At 29.5% G+C, this 11,157-nt stretch overlaps 3 protein-coding genes and 2 non-coding genes across 6 annotated transcripts; 2 read left to right on the top strand and 3 right to left on the bottom strand.

Annotated features, from left to right (window-relative positions):
* The first annotated feature begins 1,518 nt into the window (after positions 1–1,518).
* Trnah-gug lies at positions 1,519–1,590 on the top strand. Its single transcript has one exon. It is a non-coding gene; the product is annotated as a tRNA-His (tRNA).
* Positions 1,591–2,399: 809 nt separating this feature from the next.
* Positions 2,400–5,207, top strand: LOC108748670. The gene is made up of 7 exons (XM_018486940.1): positions 2,400–2,508; positions 2,938–3,066; positions 3,173–3,295; positions 3,666–3,806; positions 3,890–4,149; positions 4,381–4,479; positions 4,800–5,207. The coding sequence occupies exons 1-7, from the start codon at positions 2,457–2,459 to the stop codon at positions 5,199–5,201; spliced, it is 1,206 nt and encodes a 401-aa protein (XP_018342442.1). The 5' UTR covers positions 2,400–2,456; the 3' UTR covers positions 5,202–5,207.
* Positions 5,208–5,671: 464 nt separating this feature from the next.
* Positions 5,672–7,052, bottom strand: LOC108748603 (signal recognition particle 19 kDa protein). Of its 2 annotated transcripts, XM_018486842.1 has the most exons (3): positions 6,848–7,052; positions 5,855–6,273; positions 5,672–5,785 (listed from the first exon to the last, which is right to left on the bottom strand). In XM_018486842.1, the coding sequence occupies exons 1-2, from the start codon at positions 6,892–6,894 to the stop codon at positions 5,880–5,882; spliced, it is 441 nt and encodes a 146-aa protein (XP_018342344.1). In that variant the 5' UTR covers positions 6,895–7,052; the 3' UTR covers positions 5,672–5,785; positions 5,855–5,879. The 2 variants fall into 2 exon arrangements, with proteins under 2 accessions (XP_018342344.1, XP_018342343.1); XM_018486841.1 differs by having other exon boundaries at positions 5,672–6,273.
* A 217-nt stretch (positions 7,053–7,269) lies between these two features.
* Trnap-cgg lies at positions 7,270–7,341 on the bottom strand. The gene has a single exon. It is a non-coding gene; the product is annotated as a tRNA-Pro (tRNA).
* Positions 7,342–9,016: 1,675 nt separating this feature from the next.
* Positions 9,017–11,105, bottom strand: LOC108748602 (protein rogdi). Its single transcript, XM_018486840.1, has 6 exons — positions 10,951–11,105; positions 10,637–10,708; positions 10,319–10,453; positions 9,929–10,207; positions 9,639–9,848; positions 9,017–9,562 (listed from the first exon to the last, which is right to left on the bottom strand). The coding sequence occupies exons 1-6, from the start codon at positions 10,984–10,986 to the stop codon at positions 9,494–9,496; spliced, it is 801 nt and encodes a 266-aa protein (XP_018342342.1). The 5' UTR covers positions 10,987–11,105; the 3' UTR covers positions 9,017–9,493.
* Positions 11,106–11,157: the final 52 nt, after the last annotated feature.

Here is an 11,157-nt window from a genome sequence, read left to right as displayed (position 1 = left end):
TATTTATTAACTTAGATCTCTCAAGATTATAGAAATATATTGTACTATATATATAGAAAAGTATTGTATTAATTTATATATATATATATATATAATATATATAATTAGGCAATAATTATAGAACAAAATAGAATAAAAAAATCACATAAATTAAATTTCAATAATTGAGTCAAAATGATGCAATGTTTATAGAATGAGATATTTTAGCTGTTAGTAGGTTAAAGTTATTTATAATTTAAAAGTCAAGGAGCTATTATGATTGTCACGGAATATCAATTATGTAAAAATACGTGTAAAAGACTAGTAACTCTTCTGAAAATATCTACCATCTAATCAAATCGCTACAAGTCTGAGCTTGGAACATGTATTTAATATTCATTTAATGATATAAATGCAAAGTTGTATCAATTAGAAGTACTCGAAATGAAAGCAATTTAGATATCCATGAAAGTGTGTATTCATTATTGTTGGTACTCACATAAAAATTTATACAATAAAGCATATTTCATTGCACCATTTAAATTAAAATGCTAAAAATTTAAATTAAAATTTTTTCCGTTTTCTGTTTATATTTTTTTAACACTATGTAACTTTTTAAGAGTTTAAATTTTTACAATTTTTGACTTGCTATTTGTAGAATATCAACAGTTAAAAAATTTTTTTATGTCAATAATTACATAATAATGACAACGATTATCTCTGCTCAATAAAATCATTAGCAAATTTACCAATCGTCGATAATTATTGCGTAAATTTTTATTTTAATTGTAAATTTTCTCAATAATTAACAAAGTATAATAAAAATTGATACTAATTAAAAGTTTAAATGTCATAAAATTGAAAAGTTTTTTTAATTTTACAATTATAAATTTTTAATTTATTTTTACATAATTTTTGAGAATTCAAATCGCATAAATTCAAAGTCAAAAACCAATAAAGAATAAAAAAATTATGTATCAAAGCTACAAATTTGTCTATTAATGTAATTTAATTATACAGTCTAAAATGGTCTGTATCTTTCAAAATCACATACCAAAAATGCAAGACTCGCGACAATCTGTTATAGAAAAGAGAGAAATAAAGAAAAATATTTACTGTTATTTAAAAATTTATGGGATGTGAAACAAAATTCTCTCGATAAAATACCAATCGAATCGGTATTCCAAGGATATCATGATAAAATATTGTGCAATGTCCCATTTTGCTTCGTAATTGCAGTATGTATGGAAAAAGCAGTTATATGAACAATGATTTCCGATATTTTCCGAACATAATGTCCAATGGAATTTCAAATAAAATTTCCAATAAATTCCATTACATGTGCGGTTTCAACGATTTGACCTTATTACCTGTGTCACTCGATTATCCGAGAAAAAAGTTAATGTAATTTATTTTACAATTACGTAAAGCGTATTTGCAAATATCAAGAAACAGTAATATCTCATACCAAATGAATATATAAGTATGTCACGACACTTTTAATGTTAAAAACGCGACTCGTTTACACGACCTTCAATAGCCGTGATCGTCTAGTGGTTAGGACCCTACGTTGTGGCCGTAGTAACCCAGGTTCGAATCCTGGTCACGGCAATGCGTGAAAGCATTGTCACGGTGGAGGTTTTTTTTTCTTTTATATTAAATATTAATTAAAAAATAATTTGAAAGCACCGTCACAATGAAATTCTTTTCCTTCATCTTTTTAAATAAATTATTAATTACACAAAATTATATGAGTTCAATATCACTAGATTTATTGTCGCTAAAAATATTCTGTAATCAATTACGTAAACCCTTCTAAGTCGTGATTATCAATTTGCACAAAAATTCTATGAATTATCTTTTGTTTATATATCGTATAGTTTCTATTCTTTATAATTTACAATAAATATTAAAACATAATTTAAAAACATCGTCATAATAAAATGTTTTCTTTCGTCTTTTTAAATAAATTATTCACTATGTAAAATTGTGTGAAATTATTGTTTGTAAAAAAATTGCTCTAAAAACATTTTGTAATTATTTATATATAATTTTCTAAATCATAATATTATAAAATTCTATTATGGTATAAAATTCTACGAATTGTATGTATATCGTATAGTTTCAGTCTTCATACGAATGATATTTATAAAACCACAATGAAAACTTTGACGTGCAGCAAAATCGAATGCATTATTGCAATCATTCTCCGAATACCTTTGCCGAAAATACTAACAGATTGTGACATTTGATACAGTCGTGTGGCATTATGCAACTGAATAAATTAAAATGCGAAATTGCATTATTAAAGATGTCAGAAAAGCAATTTGAGAAATAATCACCACACACTCGTGAATTGTGCAAACGTAAACTATTATAAATTAAAGTACAATTGCTATTATAGCAGTGTAGTGCGGGATCGCGTACGACTTGTATCCGACTTAAAATTTTTAATTGGACGTTATTCATCGGTCAATATGATCACCCAACATCAATTTTTGTTACTTATTCATATTTTATACTGTGTTGGTACGTATAAAAGCTTTTTCAATAAATATTATTTAATTACATTTTAATGATTAATTTTAACATGAATATACTGACAATTATTTTGATAATACAAAAAATTATATGAGCAAAACATAGATTGTTTTATAAAATTAATTATTTAGATAGATAAATGTGAAATTTATTACTTTAATTTTAACGTTTATTTTATTACTTTATATGCAGTCCAAAGAATTTTTTCGTATCAAAGATCTTCTCAGAATGAAAGAAAAAGTATATTGTTGGAAGTAATTTCAAATTTACACAGTGTGTAATTTAAATTCTCTCTTACGTATTCTAATAGATTTGCCAACACATCTGTCGTTATTAATAATTTATGTATCACACTAGTGATAAACATAAATTAGTAATCAATAAACATTCATGATAATTAGAAATGCGTGTTTGCAGCAATTCATGGCATTTTATTAGACGCAAACGATGCCGAAACTTGCAATTTACTATGCATAAAATGTAACGGTTCCGCAGTATTTGCAAACGGTCACTGTGAATGCAATTTTGTTGACGACAGTAACAAAGGTATTATCATACATTTACAAATTTATCTTCTGTGTGTAAATACATTGCTAAAATAGTTGTCTAAAAAGTAATATCGCTTATTTCATGTTTTAACTCAACAATGCAGAATGCATACAGCATATACAAAAAGAAATTCAAGCTGTCGAATTGAATATGCTTTCTGATGATCTGACAGACGAGGAGCGAAAAATACGTTCTGTTTTAAAATACAGGCGTCGTCTCAGACCAGGTAAAGTAAAATTATATATTTATATAATACATTTTAACTTTCTACAGACTTAAATGTTTCAAAAATACCTTCAAATAAACATTCCTTCAAAAAAAGTGCCACGTTTCGTATTCCTATTTCAAAAACTCCATTGTCATGGAACATTCAAAAACTTTTCCTACAAAAATAGTTTCACACAGTTTTACAGCTAATTATTGGCATAAAGGTAATTTTATTCATAAAGGATACTGATTAGTATCCAAATCCGAGGATTCTGAAACTCCAAAGGACATTTTTAAAATACCTAAAAAACGTTATACAAACTAAGGTATCTTTTAGGATTTTCTAATGTCGAGGTACCTAAAATAAAGACTGTCGAATTGCCTTATAGGAGATGCCGAGAAAGTGGCACAGTATTTTATCAATGGAGGACCAGAAGCTGGTCACTCTCATTTTGTCAGGGTGTTCAATGCAACTCGCGATAGCATCGATTCTGCGACAAATTCGTTTTCGGGAGTAGTTGACAAAAAAAGTAATTTTTAAGATTTCACGGTGTATCGTTAACCAGTCCCGTTTCTTGGAATACATACGACTTTCTGTTGTATATGATATCAGATTACACATCGTACGTGAGTCCAACTATGCAGGGAGTAGATCTTTCGACCTTAGGGACAAAACCACCCTTTATCTATCCACCAACCGGAGTGTACGATCCAACAACGGTTCCGTTGAACACAATTTCTCATCCACATGGACTACCTCACGCTTTACTTAAAGCGGTCACATTTCCCGCACACGTTTTGCACCGTATACTACACCCTCGTGTGTACCATCATTATCCTCTGCACCATCGCGGTATCATCAGAAGTAGTAATGTAAGTAGCGTTTAATTACATAATTTGTAGTCAGTTTAATGAAAAGCATAATAAATATGTTTTATTTAATCTGAATAAACGTTTCATACGAACGTCCACATGTTTCACCTTTTAGATAAAATTGTAGAAGTCTAAAAAATGAATTCGATGCTTTTAATAGATATGCATATATAACAGCAAAAATTAAAACAAAAAATATATTAATGCTACAATTAAATCTTTTTCTATTAGTTCCCACAGGACACATCAGATACAGATCAAACTGTTGGTCAATGTGAAAATAATGATGGTTCCAATACTTCCAACTTTCCTATTGCCAGAAGTAATGCAGTAAGTTTCTTATTATTTTTTATTATTTAATACTAATATATTTAATTCGTAAATTTTATTTAATACCAAATTCTTACATAAATTTGTAACTTTTTCTTAATAAGTAATGAAGTAATGAGAAATTGTGTCGTTTAAAATTAAGAAATTGCAATATTCTTTATATTAATAAACAAGAGTTATGATGCAAGTTATGACATTCTATACAGTGATATAAACAATTGCTCGATTGGTGAAATCGTTAAATGCAATTATACATAACTAAGCATTAAATTGACTTTTGTAATAAAAATAAATTATAAATTAAAATCTATTTCTTCCAGGATAAACCTGAACAAAACGTTTTTGGATTGAATAATCCATTACAGTATCCAGTAGCATACATCGCAGACGAATTGTACCAACCAATGCAATATCAGAATTACCCATATCCATACAATTCTTATTATAATCCTTTGATAAATATGTTCCATGCCGTACCTAATGAATATCTTCTTCAATCTATGTCGCTATATCCGCAAGATAAATTATCGAATCCATGGACTTCTGCGTCCAATCCACAATCTTTTTGCAAAAATAATATAAATACTGAACAGAAAAATGAAGTTTTATCTGCTGACAAAACCAAATATTCGAATGAAATGGAAAAATCTGACGATCCAACTAAAAACAACATTCCTAACGAAGAAAAGAAAACAGTGAAAAACGGAAACGATAAATCATAGGATAAATTAAATGCATTGTATATATCTAATCTGTTCAAAATATAAATTTAAATTTCTTATTATTGTCATATTTATACTACAGCAAACAAATAGTAATGTAATTATTAAATTTTTTCCTTAATAAAAGAAATTTTTAACATTAACTTATTCATTAACTTATTTCAATCATTCTATTCTAAACCAACTGAATACATACTCATATACCTACATATAATATAGCCCTATATCTTATAATGCTTTTAGTTTCAACTCAAATTTAAAAGTCCTAATAACAGAAGTCAGTGAAAGACTATCTTTATTCATATTTAGAACTAGAGATATAAAAAATAAAAAGTATTGTAATAATCTAAACAATAACTATATAAACATGACATAATTTTAGGTTGATCCTGCAATTCTCATCGCACGTATATCCCTCAGTTTTGAAAAAGTATAATCAGAAAATTTTTTAGAGATTATGAATAAAGAAGTTTATAATAAAGTTCACAAAGTAATTGTTTGTGAAAACCATTTCAAAAATCCATACTCCATTTATAGCATTATTTTAATTTTTGTCTTATATATGATGTGATAAAGCATAGAATTTAAGAATGAGCATATATATTCAAACGTTTTGTATAATATAAAATATATAAATATAAATAAAAATTCACTCTTAACAGTTCCATCTCCTCTTCTTTATCTCCTTCCTTTGCCTTTCCCTTTCTTTGAAGTCGACGTAGATGGCTGCGATGCTTGCTCGCTAGAGCTCTGCTTACCCTGGCGAGTCTTCAGCTTTGAAATTGAGCTACCAACATACTCCAGCAGGGAATCTCTGGTAGGAAACTCGGATTTTACCGGTGTTCCATCGTCGTTTTTCAGCTGCACGCGAATACGACCGCGAAACAGAGGTTCCTTGCTACGTTCTTTCGGATGCAGCTTATTCTCGACGCCTACATTGAGACCCGCTGCCAACAAGACATCCCGTATTTCCTGATGCGTTGGATTTTCTACACACTTATCCTTGGCCAGCTTTCGTCCATCTGCCAAGCTTCTCTTGTTGTTTAAATATATTGGATAAATACATATCCATCTATAAAAAAAACAACTTATCAAATAATGGCGAATTTAAACTTGTATTGTAAGGCCGTGCGCACAATAGAGGAAATATTAGAAACAGAAAGATATTAAAATTTCAACCTATCAGAAACTATGTATTCCGACTGCTATCTAATAGGTTAAAATCTTAAATATCTATTCCTATTCCTAATATTTCCTCCATCGTGCGCGGGACTTAAAGGTTTAAATAAAATATGTTAAATATCTGCTTTAAAAATAAAGTACTTATTTTAAGTACTTTTTCCAAGATAAAACTTGTGGATTCTTTGACCTATATGTTTAACTATAAATTCAACTTTGACGTCAGATATCACAGATTTATTCGAATTTGTTTTTGAGTTCTCAACGAATAAAAACAATTGAAGTGCCTTCAGTCTAGACGTATGTATTCTGTATTCAAAAAACTTTTATAGGTTAGATAATACATAGATCGTAATTGATCGTAATGAATTTTTACGGAACTCAAGAAACATTATTTCAATTAATATTTGATAGGAATACGTTAATGAGAAAGCTATTTCTCTATTGATTTACTGTTATTACTTTACCTTTCATGCTCACTGTTTTTCTTCGAAGGATTCCAGGCAAGCGACATAATGTGTTGCTACCATACGGCTTCCAGTTGTACCACACACATATTACACTCTCTTTTCAAATTTCTGGATTTATCTTCACTAAGTACGGCTTGAAATATAAACAATTTGTAACTTTTCTATATAAAATAAATAAAGTACAGCGTCTAGATGATTATCACTCGATAAAACAAAACTAAAAGTTCTAAAAAAAGAAACCAAGAAATATAAACTACAATTAACTTACACACTTAAAGTGCAGCTAAACAAAGGTGTGTAAAATTGATAAAATATTTATAATTTATACAAGAATTTTGTATACGTGTATCGCAAAAATATTATCAGCGTTTAAATGAAAAAGTAAGATATATCGTAACGAAATAAAAAATATAAACCACGGGCTCGTCCGGGATTTGAACCCGGGACCTCTCGCACCCGAAGCGAGAATCATACCCCTAGACCAACGAGCCATATGATCATTTCCTTCACAAAGTGTCCTGAACTCTCTCCACTCTTGTCAATATAATATGAATAATTCATCATTCTGCATATATTAACAATATTTCACCAAGCTGTAGATAATTAATAATATTTCATCAGTATATTACATACGAACGTGAAAAAAGTAAGAAATCAAAATATGCTGCTTAAAAAACTTATATTTAATCTAATATTGAAACTTGGCAAAAACTGAATTACAGCTAATATAGGTATTTAACAAAATATTGGGATTATGATAAAGACATATGTGAAAGTTGATAACAATTTCATTCATACATTTATTAATTGTCCTAAATAAATTAAACACACAAATTACATAAGTACAGTATACCTAATAAACTTTTAAGACAAATCTAAAACGTGTATATGTGTGTGTTTGGATCGTATTTATAACATACAGTACATATAACAATAAACAATATACTTGTCTATAAATTTAATGTATAAAATTTAATGTATAAATTACAATTTTCCAATGTCTTGAACTAGATTACAAAATACAGATTAAAATAAGCATATAAATAATTAAAATAATAAACATATCTTACTTTATAAACGTATATGTATAAATTTTGTGGAAATACTATACGATAATAACCTGGGCAAGATTTTTTTTTTTCATTAGCATTTCTTGATGTGTAACTAGAGTGACAATTTAATTTCGTTCTTTCAATCACGCAAAAATTTTGTGTTAAATCTTGAACTGTAATATATATCCTCAATTCTTTGAAACATATCATTTCAAACAACTTTATTAAACCGTCAAAAAATGCATATGGAGATTTCTTCCTACACATCTTTAATTTACTAAAAGAATTACTAACTACTTATTATATTTAAGCACTTCTTTTAATTATAAACCTTAATCCTTTCCCTACTGTTAATAACCTAGAGCAACATTCTCTTTTGCAATATTATATTTTTCAAATATGAATATATTTTATATATATATTTATATCCTCGCTAACTATTTTAGTAATCAAAATACCGATTACAAAAATTGTACCATCATGTAAAGTATTGGTATTTTATCCAAATTCGTAATCATGAGGCACATGGTATTTGTCTACTTATTATCTTTAAATAATACTTGATAAATAAAATGGCATTTTCCATAACTATACACACAGTAATCATCATTAAGTTAGTACGCCCTATTAGCACAAAGATACCAAATTATTGCATCGACCTTTTTAAAATTTAGATCAAGAAATTATATGTGATTGGACAAATATTAGGTTGTCCGGCAAGTTAAAAATCGTTCTTTTTCAAACTTTAGATTTTAATTTTCATTTTAATGTTCATGCTCCCGTAATTTATCATACTGATATTAATAAATTACTGACATTGACAGAAATTTGATTTATAAATGATTTCATCAATATTCTGAATTAAAACGAATACATAAATCTTGAGTACAAAAAGACGATTATTTTTTAAATAACTTAATTGTTCTATAAAATTAAGTTGACAACTATGCTACATAGTGGTTATGCACGTAACACAATGTGTAAATATGCACGTAAATATCTATAACAAGGAATATAATGAAGAAAATAAAAAATTAATATATAAAAATATGTTCTAATCCAGTAAGGAGAGGATTACAGCGTAAATTTCTAGAATCACAGTAGATGTATTAAATACTTTTCTATCAATTCGTAGGTAAAGTGACAAATTTTAGATGTCATATGCCAAAGTTAAATTTACACGATTATGAAAAACTACCACAGAAATGGGAAGAACACAGTATATTAACATGGTGATAGGCACACCAGTAATTGGCAAAATGCTCTAAAAGTCTTCCATTTCTGGCCTAATAATATAATGATTTGTTGTTATCCGTTGGTGACTCACATCTCCATGTGAATCTTTGATCGGGTATCTTAATAGCTTACAATATATCATACATTATTATGCTAGGCGCACACTATAAACACGTTTAAAAACGTTTAGAACAACACTCTAGTGCAATGAGAAATACGATGAAAGGACAACAATTAACATATGTAAAAACAAAGGCCAGAGCAAATGTTACCAGTTGAGGCCAAATCTTTCTCACTTGCATGTATCATCGTACATTATATTGAATTTTATTCGAAAACGAATCTTGGTGTTAGGTTACCAGCCCATTGCAGAAGGAACACGAGAACCTACCGTAAAATCTTTATATTGAGAAAAGACACATATCTGAAAAAGTTTATCATATTAGAAAGTTTATCATGATAAATTAAAATTTTTTCAATTAAACTATCACATAACAAACCTTGTCTTTTAGTCGTTGACAAAGTTGTAGGGCAATAGTAAGCAATACTAGAGCATCATTCAGCCATGGTACGCTGCATTCTGCTTGCTGGGTTTCGTACTTAACACTGCCGTGAGCATTTTCTAACTGATAAACAGCTAAAACTAGTTTATAGCTTTGAATGTAAAAGCTAATGGCCAAATTTTCTGGGAGGTTCGGATTGAGAGATTTCTATGAACGAAACAAAATTTACAGTGTTACTTGCTATTAAATGTAACTAATACATTTATGATAAACTAAATGTTACAAACCATGTTCCGACTTTTAATGAGATCGTCAATTGTCTTCTTCCTAGGGACGATCAAGCTAGTTCTGCTCCTCTGAAGGCAGCCCAAAATATTACCTAGCACATGCATAACTTCATCCGACGTTTTAAAAAGATAATGTCTGTCTACATTGTCTATATGGGCAATGCCTTGCTGTAAATGATTAGCAGCATCTTGAATTTGTTGCAACTTCCACGGATGCTCACTTTGAATACTTGTTCTCATATTGACATTCTGTTGTCGCTGCACCTTAAAATTCACTTCCTACGAACAAAATGGAAATTTATCTCAATAAGACAATAAAGTCAGAAATTATAATTTTACTACAACTATAATTCTAAGTATAATCTTGATAGTGCACTAAGGACACTTTACCGCATTTGTGATGCTGTCGCCTGTCAGAACAGCAACGCACTTTACTTGATCATGCGGGGCTGCAAAAACAAATCTGTCTGTTTTATTGTGCTGATCATTACCGAAGAGAGCCAGTGGGAAGCGTTGAGCACATTCCTTAAAATAGATATGCAAGATTAATATGCATGACCTATGTGTCAGATACTGATATATTGACATACTGATATACTGACTAGACATATGATATTACATGGTTCACAAGTGGAATTAAATTTTTTTTTAATGCTAGGTATTATATACAGGGATATTTATACACAATTTATTTGATTATCCACGTACCATCAAAATATTCCTGAGTTGCGACAATGAGGAGTGCACTTCTTCGTGGAGTACCCACTCGAACTCCATTTGCTAGAAACAAAATTATCAGGATGTTATCGATTTAGTTGGAACAGGATGTTCGCGTTATCTATGCGGAGCGTACTATTTCGGGGAAATGTCAAACGGCATAACCTCAAAAACGCTCGCAGCGAGCCGACAAAATGAGTAAGCGTGAAACAATTTAACGCGGCGCAAGAATCTCGCTATCTGATGACTAGGGGCTAAATATCTAAGACGATTAGATAAACGCTAAGTAAAGGTAAATAGCTTACGAGATTGTGTGCCTCCTCCTTCTCGCAGTCCGCCATTTTTCAACTGGCGTCTCGCGCGACCGTGTCTCCACCTGTTTTTCGTTCCACACACCACCTTAAGTACACAACTTCATGCATATATGATTAATGGACTTTGTGTAGATATGAAGTATGAGTGATATGTGTGTATGATATGTATGTGTGTATAAGCGTTTATATGTGTGTGTG

Source organism: Trachymyrmex septentrionalis, unplaced genomic scaffold, assembly GCF_001594115.1.
Source record: "Trachymyrmex septentrionalis isolate Tsep2-gDNA-1 unplaced genomic scaffold, Tsep1.0 scaffold24, whole genome shotgun sequence".
NCBI lineage: Eukaryota > Metazoa > Arthropoda > Insecta > Hymenoptera > Formicidae > Trachymyrmex > Trachymyrmex septentrionalis.
The sequence above is the reverse complement of the archived record's forward strand: the minus strand, read 5'-3'. Positions and strand labels throughout refer to the sequence as shown.